At 45.8% G+C, this 14,084-nt stretch overlaps 2 protein-coding genes across 4 annotated transcripts; one reads left to right on the top strand and one right to left on the bottom strand.

The window, feature by feature from the left end:
- Nucleotides 1–1,705: 1,705 nt before the first annotated feature.
- On the bottom strand, nucleotides 1,706–2,689 carry HES5 (hes family bHLH transcription factor 5; the record flags this gene model as incomplete). The annotated part of the gene is made up of 3 exons (XM_080631502.1): nucleotides 2,609–2,689; nucleotides 2,129–2,309; nucleotides 1,706–1,980 (listed from the first exon to the last, which is right to left on the bottom strand). The coding sequence occupies exons 1-3, from the start codon at nucleotides 2,672–2,674 to the stop codon at nucleotides 1,706–1,708; spliced, it is 522 nt and encodes a 173-aa protein (XP_080487628.1). The 5' UTR covers nucleotides 2,675–2,689.
- Nucleotides 2,690–2,723: 34 nt separating this feature from the next.
- Nucleotides 2,724–13,791, top strand: LOC308228137 (transcription factor HES-5-like). 3 transcript variants are annotated; one of them, XM_080631268.1, is made up of 4 exons: nucleotides 2,724–3,232; nucleotides 12,302–12,943; nucleotides 13,120–13,300; nucleotides 13,427–13,791. In XM_080631268.1, the coding sequence occupies exons 2-4, from the start codon at nucleotides 12,698–12,700 to the stop codon at nucleotides 13,666–13,668; spliced, it is 669 nt and encodes a 222-aa protein (XP_080487394.1). In that variant the 5' UTR covers nucleotides 2,724–3,232; nucleotides 12,302–12,697; the 3' UTR covers nucleotides 13,669–13,791. The 3 variants fall into 3 exon arrangements, with proteins under 3 accessions (XP_080487394.1, XP_080487393.1, XP_080487395.1); XM_080631267.1 differs by lacking the exon at nucleotides 2,724–3,232 and adding an exon at nucleotides 11,355–11,541; XM_080631269.1 differs by lacking the exon at nucleotides 2,724–3,232 and adding an exon at nucleotides 11,355–11,483.
- Nucleotides 13,792–14,084: the final 293 nt, after the last annotated feature.

The following is a 14,084-nucleotide window of genomic DNA, read 5'->3' on the forward strand; positions in this document are numbered from 1 at the left end:
CTCACACTTCTCTTCCTCAGCTGGTGCAGGCCAGGTAGGCTGCTGTAACTCCCCACATAAGAGGATATGCTAAATCTGTTTTCTGAGTTGAGGTGGGGTGGAAAAATCAAGGGAGGATCATTTAAACAACGCTTGCCAGAGAGACTGTCTCTGCAACAACCTTCACAGTGTGGTGGAGTGTGGTGGCTTCTCAACTCTGAGGCACAGCCCCTATCCATGACATGGTTTGGACCCTTAGGTGGATGTCAGAGAAAAAGAATAAAATGTTCAACAAAAAGAAGGGCATGGGGAAGTTATTTAGGAGAGGAAATGCTTATTCAATTTGTCTATTATCAAATTGTGTAGACTTTTAGCCATATATGGGCATATTTCACATCAGTAAAGAAATTCTCTTCCTGCCTAATAGAATTCATGTTTCAGTAACAGAAGGTGCTAAATTAAAAGACAACAAAAACTAGTTCACAAAAACTAGTTTCACAGCAACAGGTGAGATTCCCCAGAGTTAGGTGCTAAACTCTTTGGAAGTTATTAGGAGTTTTTCATGTTGCTGCCCCCTAAATAGACAGAAAGCATAGGGCTGACCTCAGGCTGGCAGGCAAATGAATGGGGAGTGGGGGGAAATAAAGTGGCTGTGAAATTAGTGATTTGTTGAGGTCTGAATAGGTTGCTGTGAAATATCTGGGTCTACACCTCTCGGTACCCCACTTCAGTTTCACCTCCATTTTAACTGTTAATAACTTTTCCAGAGGTTGCTTCTTGGCAGGGTCTGAAATCCTGTTCTGCCAAGTAAATGTCACAAATATAAGCTATGTAGTGGGATGACGGGCTCAAAAATATGACATGACCTGATAGCTCCCCCACTGCAGGAGGAGTTTACCTGCAACACTCAGCCCAGCCATTTTAATCAGTTCAAACCAAAGGATTAATGACTAAAACTGTTTTATTGTATTGTATAGTAAAGACACCAAAGTTGAACATCACACAGGATGAATACATCACAACTTTATAAAAGCTTTTTAAGCTCTTTAACATGTTCAGTGAATGATTATAAAGCACTTATTGCCTCCCTTCCTTAAGGTATATCACAGGTATTTCCTTTACAAAAGGCATCAATTATTCCTCAGCTGAGAGCAGCACATGCTGACATGAGGAGAATTTTCCCTAGAGCTATCTGTTACCATCAGAACTCTCTGAAAGAAGATAGACTAAAAATAGCATAGGAACAGCAGAGGAATCAGCATTTCTTAATAACAGCTTTCACTCAAAAGATAAAGGCTCAATACTTTCTTTATGATACAAAATACATTCTTCAAAGTGCTCCTTCTTTAGGAAGGTCAGTACATCATCTGGAGACAATGGAGCACTTGAACCAGTGACCCAGGGAATTAGTAGAAAGATTTGCACTGACAGCCTCGTCAAGCAAAAGTGTGATGGAAACTGAAGAGCTTTGGCTCTCTAAATCACCTCAGAAGTGATTCTGTCTTTGGCTAAGAGCTGCCAATAAAAGCAGCAAATTTGCTGCAAGATACACACACAGTCCTTCACTATGAAGGGAAACTACCTAGCGACCCTCATTTCTTGTGACAGAAAAACAATAACCGCCCCCCTCCCACCTTTGGAAAGCAATGTTTCCTACTTTAAAGAGGAACTATTCAATCACAGGTCCCTCTAGTTTTTGTAGCAAAACATAGGAATAAAGCAAAGTTCAGCAGGTCTGCCAGGGTCTCCAGATGGTAGGAGCAGCAGCCGCGGTCTTCTGGGCAGGCTGCTTTCTGGCAAACAGACAGGGTGACAGGGGCGAACTGCGAGGAGCAGGAGAGTACATGGCATCTGCACCCATCTGAGCTTTGCAGAAGTGCTTGATCAGCTGCACCTGAGTTTCCTTCTTGGGTTCATAGTAGGACAGAAAATGCATAGCTTCCTTGAGGCACCGCAGGTATCCACTGTTGAAGTCCTGCTCTAGGTTTTTGTGCATGAATGCTAGAAAAGAAAGAAAGAAAGAAGCAAATACAAAGGGTTAAGATTGCTACCAAAACATGGGACAATGGTGATTTTTTACCACAGCCTCTGCTTACTTCAGGGGTCAGGGCTATGCAGGAGGGGTGTGCGAGATGTGCTCTGCACTCACCATGGTTCTGCAGCTGGCTCTGCTGCTTCAGGTAGCTGACAGCCACTTCCAGGATGTCGGCTTTCTCCAGCTTGGAGTTGGGCTGGTGTCTCTGGAACTCCTTCTCCAGGAGCAGTTTCAGCTGCTCGATGCTGCTGTTAATCCGGTCACGACGCATTTTCTCCACCACCGGCTTCCTCAGCTGTGACAGAGGTGGATCAGAGTGTTAGGGATTTTCTGAGATCTGACCTATTTCTCCTCACATGTTCAAAGACACCTTCCATAGGAGAGCTTTGTGGTGCTGCCTGCCTGTTCCCCACTCAATTTAATTTACGAAAATCTACGTAGTCTCCTCTGTCTCTCTTTAACCTGTTTGCCTTCCGCCAGACCACTTTTTCCCTCTTTATCTCACATTTTCCCATGTAGTATTTACTTGATAGAGGCAGCTCATTGCATAGAGCACAGGGCAGCCTTTCCAGTCCTGTCAAGGGCTCTACTTACTTTATTCTTTTCTTTTGGCAGCAGCTTCTCCTCCATGTGGACCATGACAGTGTTACTGGGAGCCATTCTTAGTGCTCTGAGTCCTGGGCACAGACCCCCTGGTCAGGCTGCTGTGTTGAGTGTTGAGGCTATGCTTTGGCAGCTATCAACTGCCTCTATTTATACATCAGGGAGCTTCAGCAGATATGTGAGTCTCGGGATCACTGGTGTTTCCCACAGCCATGCAGCCAATCCAGGCACACAGTTGAACAATAGAGGAAGCATCTATTAGTGCATGGTACGTTGATTGCAAATGCCCTGGAGAGAATAACCTTCTGCCCACGCTGACTGGTGGAGTGTGCAGCGTGGCTCTTCAGGGCTGCCCCCGGATCTGGGAAAACACTGACCCTCCAGCTGGTTGTCTGAGATCAGTGGCATTCCTGAGTCCCTGCATGTGCCAGTCACATTCACAGCATGGAGGAGGCACGCTTTTGGGGGAAGATGGGAAAAGAAGAAGGGAGCACTGTTAGGGTTAATATCAACAGCACCAAGGACATCTCTGCTCTTTCTGGAGAGGACACCTCACAGCCAGGGTCCCAGGTGCCCTTTGCCGGAATGTGGGTGTATTTGTGTTGGCCCATACAGGTATTACACTTCTAATAGGTTAGCCAAAGTGTTACCACTGTGAAAGGATAGGCTTGTTTCATAACACTTCTAAATGCTGTGGAGAACTGACAGTCAAGATGGCGAGATGTTGGATAGACAGGGTGAACAAATAGGGAATAGGAAGCAAATGGAAATTATAACCTCTGTTTCTGTCTTCCCCTTAACACAGCGGGGTCTGTGAGCCCGTTGCACCAGTGTTCCCATTGCCTTCATTAAGGAAAGCATACATCTCCTAGCAGAACTGGGCCCATGCCTTATCACCCCTGTAGCTCTTTTTTTCCCCTTTTTTACTTTCTTTCATACAGACATTTACAAGAACGATGGTTAAGATGGGCTAAAGAATAGCATCAGATTCAACCCAGAAGCCTTAGGCATTGGGAAGTCAGAGGTGTGTCATGAATGGGATTTAGTGCCTGAGATTTCTGGTGTGCTCTGTTCACAGCTGACAAAGGAGCATCACACTGCAGACACTGTCCCACTGCAGACAGGACCTGCCACAGTTTGAGATCTCAGAGAGCAAACATGAGATCTCAGAGACCATAGCTGCCTCCCTGTGTAAACTTATTTGGAAAATGGGGATAGCACTGCTTGCTTGCATTTACATTATCATTTCAATGAAAATTAAGCAAACATTATTTCTTTTGTGGTAAAGGCAAGAAAAAGAATGACATTTTAGGTGGACATTTTAGGTAAGTTCTTATTTTGTCTTATGAGACAAATCCTGCCTGGATACAGCCCTTGAGGCAGCACGAAAAATAGCCCAGACCCTACCTGAGAAGAGCTGTTCTGCATTCAGCCATCCGAGGGTCTAGCCTGTTGTGCCCGAGGCAGATGTGTGCTTATCTTTTCTCAGCGCACTGCTCTTGCATGGGAGCATAGCTGGGAATCTTGGAATGGAAATGGTGGAGGGAAGTGAGCAGTGAGGTAAGAAAGCCAAAGACAATTTCTTACTTGGAAATCCTGAAGTGAAGCCTGAGTTTAATGGGCAGTTGACAGGAAGGAGGGAGGTGTCACTGAACCAGGCAGCATCGTGGTTTTCATTGTATGGGCCTGAATGGGCTTAGCTCTTTGTGAAGGGCAGATGTTGTCCTTGGAGCTCTTTTATTCCCTGTGTTGTGGGAAAGCCAGGAGACAAGACATCTCATGAACACTTTGAAGCAGTCAAAGGATTATGATACAAAATAAGATACAGCTCAGAGACCATGCCCTAGCTTTTGCCAGCTATAATAAAGTGTAGGCCTTTCTCCTATATTCTTTGGCTGGCCTTCCTTCCAGAAGTTGGTATCTTGCATTATCCCTTTCCTTGCAAGGGAGCAATGGTGGCAGAAGCTAGGAGCTGACAGGTAGGCATGTACCAAGCTGGTTGAAGAGACTCTTCAGTGTCAAAACCCATCTTTTTCCTAGCTCCTGAAAAGCAGCCCTGACCTTTATTGCTGTATTATAACTGATAGCCAGATGGTCTTTTGGGAGTTGGATTCTTTCCCTTTAAATTATTCAGGCTCAAGCACCGTCACTAATGTCATGAGTAGTTGCAAGGCACACTTCTATTGTCCCAACAAGAAATGTTATCAATAGGGGAAAAGTATGGGAAAGGCAGGGAAATTCAAACCCACAGAGCCTGGTGCTAATAACCCCTTTGTGGAGCCTGTGCTTCTGTCAAGGCACGATGAACTCACATGGCTCTTGCAGTGAGTGAGGCTGAAAAGCGCATTTCAATGTGCAGGAAGGGGCTTCTCAGAGGTGCAGCAAGTGGGTGCCTGGCAGGAATACCCAGCTCAGCAGCAGCACTGGCTGGCCTGGGGACTGCAATTTGCTTCACCTTGCCTCAGTTTGCTCTGTTGGGAAATGGGAGCAGTGCTGCTAAACTCTTTCAGAGACCTTTTGGAATCAGAAGCTGAGCCTGTGTCTGTGGTGGGTGTAGGAACAGGGCTGAAGTGGTCCTCATGGGGATACTGCCCAGCATCCATGAGAGCAAAGTGGAGAAGGGACAGCACTGGGCTGCCTTATAAACTCAGAGGATGGCCTCTTCTTGCTGTCCTGCAGAGGATTTTCTTTTACTTCCATCTGCTGGGAGCCTGGCAGTGATGCTTTTTCGCTTGAACACCCCTTGTCATCACAGCTGCCTGGAGAGCAGGACCAGCAGGTCTGTCCTGTGTGATGTTTGATCTCCAGTTGGCTTTTGTCTCTTGCTCAGGCCAGCCCATGGATTCCCAGCTCTAGCATTGCTAAAGGGTTACTTACACAGGTAAAATAGAAGGCTTTTTAGGACCAAGCTGGCTCTGGCCTCACTTTTACAGGTAATGGGCTAGTGGCAGCATCCCTGAGGAAGATAGTAGCAATGAGAACATCCATCAGGTCCTGAGTGCTGACACATCTGCATGGAAATAATTATCTTTGACTGCTTGGTGAAGCTGTTGGCTCTGCGTCTTGTGCCACACACCATACTGCTGCTGGGTGGGCATGGCCTAGTGTTTTAGATTCCTGAAATATAGCCCCACAAATCCCAGCAGTATTACCACATCCCTTCATAATCCTCATACTCTTATGACTTGCTCTGTGGAGGTTTCTGGATAAGGTTTGAAAAGGCAGGGTGCTGTCTTGAGGTGAACCCCAAAGAGCCTCTGGCAGTTTCAGTTTACAAGCAACTGCTTCCTTTGGTGTCCCAGATGACAACCCCTTCTCCCAGCCCACACGTGCACCATGTTCTGCTCAGGTGTTTCAGTGTTATTGCATTCTACACAATACGTACTTTAAAAAATTGCTTGGCATGGGAGGAAATATATGAAGAAATTATCCTGCAAAACTTGCTATTCAGGATTAGCCTCTCCCACTCTCACAAGACAAGTGAAGCAATGGAGTGGAAGTGCAGTGCAACCTGCCTCTTTCAAGGGAAAGAGTTATGTTGTTGTTAGACTTTTGTATAAAATATTCCATTAAATGTCATTGGCGTGGCATTGTCTTGCCTCCTTTGGACACTAGAACCCTGGCAGAAAGGGGTCTTTTATTACTGTAAAGTACATTCTTCATAGGTTGAACCTTTTTTAATTAGTTTTCTTTAGATCCAGAATGCTCCATGTACTCCCATTCCCAGGTGCCCAAGTGAAGGCAAGTGGACTTTGATCGTTAAGAAACATATGAGACAATTTGATCTGCATTTGTTAGAGGCCAAAGCAATTTCTATAGCTGCTTGTGTGGGTGACCCAGAAATAGTCATGCACCAGTGACACAGTCTTCCCACAGTGAGTATTACAAATAATTAAAAATTAAGGAGAATTTATTATTTTTCTGCCCAGCTGAAATTCCCACAAGTCACCTCTCAGCATATTCAGGAGTGCACAAGAGGGATTTATTATTTCCTGGTATATTGACTCTGAAAGGTCTGGGGATTACAGCTGCTTTGCACATGAATAGCTGGAGTGTGTTGTACAAAAGGCATGGTCTGTGGGATAATGGGGTTGGATGTGGGAAAGCGCTGACCCTCGGGGAGAGCAGGCTGGTGCCTGATGGCAGGAATCAATTATGTCTCAAAGGAACACATTGCCCTGGGAGTAGGCTTTGCAGGAGCCACCATGTTATGTGTTTACCACCCTCCTCCTTCAAAAACCTATATAAACCAACCACAGAATATATCCTCTCCTACTTTTACCAGGTGACTCGGCTACACTGTGCTCTATAATGATGCTTTTTTAACTTACTTTTTGGTTATTGAGCATTTGGACTTTGTTCGGGTTGGTACCTTTAATTTTCTTTATAGAACCATGAGGCTTGGACGTGAAGTCTTAATGAAGGCCATAAGTATTGTGTGTCTCATGATAAAAATCACAAGACTTACCAACTAGTGCTGCCAAGCATTTTGACAAGGAGAAGGCGTCCTGCAGAGAGAATAGCAGGTTGAGAATTGGGAGTGTGGTTCCCAAGGTCTGGCCCCAAGAGCCACTCGCTGTCATTGACAAGGCAGGAATGGGGTGTTTGTGCCAGATAGGAGAGCAGTCACCTCTTCCCTTACAGGAGCAGCAATTGATCCTATCTGCGTGTGTCGGATATTGAATCTCTCAGCTCTAGGGAGGGCAGCAGTGGAGAGGTGAGATAATAGTGACAGACTTGCCTGGCGTCCCCTGAGCCCCATCTGGTTGTTCCCTACCTTGGACCAGTATGGCTCCTTCCTCATTTCTGAGTCACTGGTTTTATTCAAGCCAAGAGTCTCGGGCCTGAAATTCCCTCATAAACTCAGAGTTCATGTAATTCAGGGCACACTGAATCCTCCCCTCTTCAGAGCTCCAATCCCAGAATAACCATAACCACTGGGAGGCAGCTGATCAGAATTTGATGGTGCTGACAGACAGATGTGCACAAGGACTAAGGACAGCTGCTAAGCCTGAGGTTTGGGTAGTAACATGAGCAAACAAGTTAAAACTCAGTTTGCTTTCTGCAGAGATCAAGTTATTTTCTGTTGAGTAAATCATTGTGTATTTCCTGACCAAGGATTTGAGTGCATCTTCTTTTTCAGCCATTTCATGGGCTTAAATTGTACTAAACAGCATTTTCAAAACCCACTGCTAAACTTACGTACAAAGGAGAACTTTGGCATCTGCTTATTTAGGTGGTGCCTGACTGTGAGTGTGGTCCAGGCTGGTAATCCACATTCTCCCACAAGCTGGGGAGTTGGCTCCTTTCAGAGATGCCAAAGCTGATTAAAAAAAAAGTGGGTGCTGAGCGTCATTGTAAACCAGATGTCTCAAACAGCCACTTGCAATGGGAGCACTGCACCTAGGAGGCTATTGGAAATACTGAAATTTGGGTGTTTCCCCTGTCTGCCTCATTTTTCTTCCTTTGTAAAACATTGCTAATAATACATCGTTATCTCACAGAGGAGGTTGCTGAGAATTCATTAGCTGGTATTTGTAAAGCACTTTGAAAATACAAAGCCAGTGCATTATTCTTAGTCTTCTGGATGCTTTCCATGTTATTAAAATCAGGATTTCAGAAAGGCTTATCAGGGGATCAAAACAGCATCCCAAACTTGAAATGAAGCAAGACTGTTAAACCATCAACTGTTGCCTCCCCCTCCAGCCAGATGTTAAGCCCTAAAGAACTGAAGTGGCACAAGGAATTACTTTCCCAAGTTCCCCCAGCTGGGCTGACAGGCCTTGATCAATGGTTTTCCCCACAGTGAGTGCTATGCAGATGGTCTGCCCAGAGCAAGGTTTCTGTGAAGTACAAAGGGAAGTCAAACACCATTTCTAATTCAGCTTGTAGCATGGCACACTTCCTTTATCCTCTGCCTGAATGCAGTGAATAGGAGAGCAGTGTGGGAAACTGGAAGGAACTCCAAACTCACAGAGTTTGTGGGGCTGGGGGACACTGTTGTCCTTCAGCCACATCTGCCTGTGACAGACAGAGGGAAGAGAGTGACAGAACGAAAAATCAGATTTATAATCTGATGCATGAAGGAAAGATGGACCCTGAATAAAAAGGAAGAAGTGAAGGAAGCTCTGCAGGCAAACAGCAATTGCACCAGGCTCAAACAAGCAGCAGAGCAAGGAAAGAGCTGGAAGGAAATGACAGGGAATGGGACTCCAGCAGCAGAATCCTGCTTATCCACCAGTAAGGCCAGAGAAAATTGTCCCATTGAAGGTGGCAGAGTTGGCTACAGCCGTCATGAAGACTTCTGAGCCACATACTCTATTTGCTTCTTTAATTTCCCAGGTTTGTTTAGTCTGTCCTGGGAAACACAGACCCTGGATATGAGTCAAACTGCTGTACGCTTATTCAAACTGTTGCAAACAGATATGGAAGCTTCTCCAATCCTTAATTGCTCGGGTGTGTTATTCTGAAGTGCTGTTTGCTATGGGGATTAAATACAGGACTGATTTCCTCCTGCCAGCTTGGAGATGCTCTGCTGCAGGTGAGGCATTGCCTTAGCTCAGCTTTGCCTGGCAGAATAGCTGGGTTTTCAGTAGAACTCTCCATGAGGAGAGGCACTGACAGACTAAGAGACTTTGTTCCCAGGTGTCAGAGCACCTGTACCCCATGTTGCTCAGTACCTCTGTCTTGCTGTTCAAGGCTGACCTGCCCAAATATGATGGCAACCATTGTGGCACATCACCTGTAATAGTACAGGAGGGCATTTATTCCCTAACTCTATATGAGCTGGGCTTGGCTTTAAGAAAATTAGATCAGATTTTATACCAGGAATACTCTGGAAAAGCCTTTCTCTTCATTAATACTTCCAAACTATTCTCTGTTGCTTGGATGAAAGAAATGGGAAACACTAGCCCAGATTCTGATATTGGTATTTGGCAGGTGAAAATCCAGGCTCAGCTTTTGCTGGTTAGGATTTTGATGAACTCCATGTGAGGCATAAAGGGAATTTGTGTTTAGACCAGTTTACAGGAGGTCAGGAGGTAGCTCTGGAGGTACAAAAGCTGCAGGCCAAATCCAGCAGCCTGCTCCACTCCTCATGGAGTCCCAAGTTACTGCTGGTTTCAGTGAGGACACAAGTAAGGCCTGTAGGGTTGGACCCATTCTGTTTGTCACCTCAGGATGGTCACTAGGACTCGACACTAATTGAGTCTCTTCTTGCTGTCTTTCCCACTCTCTATTCCAAAGCTTTGCTCTGTCCCTGCTCCCAAGCTTTTTAGCTTTCTGCATGACTTACTAACATAAGGCTGTGGAAGTTTGTGTACTTCTGAGTTTCCCACACCATTTCTTAACTATAGTCATTCCTGTCACAAAGGAAGTGTGCCTGACTACAAACCACATTAGCAACGGTGCTTGCCTCTGCATTGTGTTCAGTGGGAAACCCTGCTCCCAAAAGGCCATCTGGGCAGCACATATTGGGAAAGAAGCAACAGGAGTAATGAGCATCTCTCAAGACTTGGGAAAGCAGCATCATCTTTAAGTCTTCCTAAAGAGCTAACATCCTGCAGGGATTCTGGCGGGAGGCTATTTGCTAATGCCATAGTTCAAACATGTCATCCAGATCCAGTATCTTGGGATCCTATTGAGTTTTCTGTGCAATATTGTGTATATTTGGAGCTATAGTAGAAGGATAGTAGAAGGAGTGTAATTCAGAATTCATTATCGTTAGTGTAAAGTCCACTGACTCTGCTAACTTTATAATGGGGAAGAATTTGTTAACAGTTTCCTTTAGGATTTCCAACCAAAGGAGATGCAGAACATCTATTTTGGGTAATTGAGCATCTAATCTGAGTAACTCTTCCAAGATAGTCAGTAATTGGCTCATTTTTCCCCTCACAGACTATGAAACCAAAGAGAAAATAAAAAGCTATTTTAACTGTGTTTATTTCAGGCTAGCACGACTACTCCAGTGGAGTTAACTCAGGAATCCCCTGGGTGCTGAGTAGAGAAATAAGAGGTTTGTGTGTAAAATCCAGGTGCAGAGCTCCCAGGCAGAATGAGCAGTGACAGATGTGTAGGAGGTGATGGGCTCAGCCTGCTCTGCAGTGACTGAGGGGCTGCAGCAGCTGCTACGCTGGGCTCTTACCACCCTCCTGCACATCTACAGGACCACTGGGCAAAGCCGACAGCCAGCCAGAGCCCACAGCTCTGACAGAAGAACGCCAAAGGCAGACCAAGTCGCTCAAATCATGCGTCAGCTCCACTACAGCTTTATCATGTAAAGTTAGTCCTCTCCCCAGATAAAAGTCCTATGATACAGGAATGCAATAATTCTCAGATTCCTGAGAATTAGACTTAGCTTCTTGTTGTGTGCTGTGGATAATTGCAGGGAAGGCATCTGAGACTTTAAGCAGCTCTGTTGGACTAAACCTGGAGTGCCTGCTGATGTGACTTGTCCTGGAAGGGGAAATCATTGCTGTTCTTGTAGCTGCTTATTAGTGAGTTAATCTGAGAACCAGAAACTCTCTCGTAAAAGTGCCAGTGGGCCCTGCCAATCATGGGACTGGCACATTTCTTCTTCATGCGCTTGATTAATGAGCTCAAGAAATGAGTTACGACTCAGGAGTTTCTGTTTCAGAGAATCTCCCCAAGAGGGATACACAGAGCGAAAGACTGGTTTCAGAGGTGGCATTACATGGGCTCAAAGATAATCTACAAGCTTTGAGAAGAACATGTGAAATGGTGTCACAAAAGCTTTCCCACAACTTGACATAAAAGACTCCGAGCTCAACAGCTGCTGCTCTGTACGAAAAGAAGGAGCTTATTCAAGAGCAGTACAATGGGGATGGAAAAGCAGATCCTGGAAGAGGTCATTTAAACCTTACCTGGTCTTACAAATAATGAGTTGCAGAGGGAGAGAGAAATGTGTCCGTGGGTATATGTATTCACATTAAAAGACGTGTGTGACCACACACATATGTTACTATATACATAAATGCATATATATTAATGTAATACAAACAGTAATTACTTACTACAGTAAGAGATCCTCAAACATAAGCCCTAACATTACTTGACACTAATTTATTATTACTATTGTTACTATTATTATTATTACTCTTGTACTGGATCTTACAGGGGGAGATACCAATGCTCACAAAAGCGTTAAACTGATTAGGTCATGTAGCCCATTTGGAGTAAATCTGGGACCAAAATGTGTGGTTCTAGACATGGAGTTAGTGCTGCTGCCTGCCCACTGCACCCTGCTTGTGGTGTAACAGGGCAACATTGCTGCCACCCTTGCTCCACACGGTCCAGAGTACGTGTCCAGGGGATGCAGAAAACACTGCTGCCGTGTCTTTCTTTTAGAGCTCACAAAAGAAGGCAGTGCTTGCATGGGCAGAAGGCAGGTAAAATGCAGGCAGATCTGGTTCAAGTTTTCAAACATACATCTCCACTGTGTGTTTATAGGATACAAATAGCAAGAGCATTAACTCTTCCTGTTGCAGGAACCTACTGAACAAGGATTGTGCATCTCAACATAGAAATTGGCCCAGTGGAGAGTAATTGAGGAATAAGGAATTTGATTTCTAACAAGTTTATGGGCCATATAGATTCCTTTTGCACTCAGTTTTCCTTTGTGCATGGCCTAAATTAAAATAGTGAGCTGTTTTTTGTTTCACACAGGTAGGACTGGTGTCACAGCACCTGGGGGAGAACGGCTGGCCCTGGGCGGGTGGAATTCCAGAGATCTTGCTCTTTCCCCGGGCAGGCAGAACGTGCTGGTGTGTGCGTGTGCCTGGGTGCGTGCTCCAGCGTGTGCCTGTCCTGTGGGCGTCCTTTCCCACCACCGGCAGCTGACCTGCTCCTTCCTGCACCGTGTGAGCCCCAGACTGTGCCGGGAATGCTATTGATCCGCGGCATTAGTCAGCAGCCTTTTCCCATTGAAGGCCAGCTCTTTCCCAGTTTCTGACACGTAATTCTGATCCCAGCTTTTTACGTACCACACACTCCCCACCTGCTCATCTGGGAGAAGGTCATTATCCCCAGGCTATTCAGTGGCAATGGAGCATGCAAGAATAGATGCTTCTCCTATTGTGCTGCCCGTCTCCCGGATTGGCTGTGGAGTGTGGGAAACACCACCAAGCCAGAGACCCACAGACTCTTGGAGAGGTTATACAGTATAAATACCAGGCAGAGCCAGCCTCCAGCCACACGCTTCTCCTCGACTTCCACTCCGAGACCGTCCCTCCTTTCCCAGGACAGATGGCTCCCAGCACTGTTTTCATGGAACCCGACAACCTGCTGACACCAAAGGAGAAAAACAAAGTAAGTCCTGGCACAACAAGGCTTTAGTCGCGCGCTCTCAGCTGTTCTCAGAACAGTTTAAACCACCTGAGAAACTGATCCACATTGTTTAGGAGCAGTGATGGGCAGCAAACATGCTGTGAAAGGCAGGAGAGGATCCTTCTAGTAACAGGTCTCTTTTCCTTTGCTTTTTACAGCTGAGGAAGCCGGTGGTGGAGAAAATGCGTCGTGACCGGATTAACAGCAGCATTGAGCAGCTGAAACTGCTCCTGGAGAAGGAGTTCCAGAGACACCAGCCCAACTCCAAGCTGGAGAAAGCCGACATCCTGGAGATGGCTGTCAGCTACCTGAAGCAGCAGAGCCAGCTGCAGGTGAAGGGTGAGTATTGAATTTTGTTTCAGTCTCCAGCTTACTGCAGACCTGTGACAGTTTTGTGAACCTCTAGCCACGAACAACTGCTCTAATCTATTCTTTCTTCCCCTCCTCTTTTCTTCCCTTCTCTAGCTGCAGGACCCTTCCATAAGAGCTCTCAGTTTGACTTCAGAGAGGGCTATTCCAGGTGTTTGCAAGAAGCTTTCCATTTCCTCTCTCTTCACAAAGTCCGAAATGAAACACAGACAAAACTTTTAAGCCACTTCCAGAAGAGCCAGGCGGCTGCCACAGAGGTCGCCTTTTCCCCCGGGAACCCCAGCACCCTGAAGCCAGCATCTCCGAAAGATGCCAGCACCCTCTGGAGGCCCTGGTAGTCCAGGAGTCCTTATTTCGTGGACCTTTGCCTTTTACAGTCTAGAGGAAGGATCTGACTGCATCTGATAGTCCAGCTCTGATCCTCTCTTCTGTAGGGAATGTTATTTCCCCATGTATTTTATTTATCTGTGCACAGAATGGCATACTTTTGACTTTGGGATCCTTTGGCAAAAGTTCAGGCATTCTGTTGCATGGTCCTGGAGTGTGTAGACACTGCTGGTAACAGTATACAGCGTGCTGCCAGCCAGGGGTGAATGCCTTCAAAATGAAGGGGGATGTTTTGTAAGTGTTAACAGTTGTGATGGACACGAATTGCTGTAGGAGAGATTTCTCTCATATTGCTTGTAAGAGGCATCAGCTCTGCTCTGGCTTGACCAGCAACAATTGTTTGCTCAGTCACCTCAGAGGATAAATT

The sequence above is a fragment of the Psittacula echo genome, assembly GCF_963264785.1.
Source record: "Psittacula echo genome assembly, chromosome: 17".
Taxonomy (NCBI): domain Eukaryota; kingdom Metazoa; phylum Chordata; class Aves; order Psittaciformes; family Psittacidae; genus Psittacula; species Psittacula echo.

Coding starts and splice junctions, on each gene's coding strand:
- LOC308228137 (XM_080631268.1), top strand. CDS start 12,698: ATGCTTCTCCTATTGTGCTGCCCGTCTCCCGGATTGGCTGTGGAGTGT. Junction 12,944..13,119: donor CACCAAAGGAGAAAAACAAA/GTAAGTCCTGGC, acceptor TGCTTTTTACAG/CTGAGGAAGCCGGTGGTGGA. Junction 13,301..13,426: donor GAGCCAGCTGCAGGTGAAGG/GTGAGTATTGAA, acceptor TCCCTTCTCTAG/CTGCAGGACCCTTCCATAAG.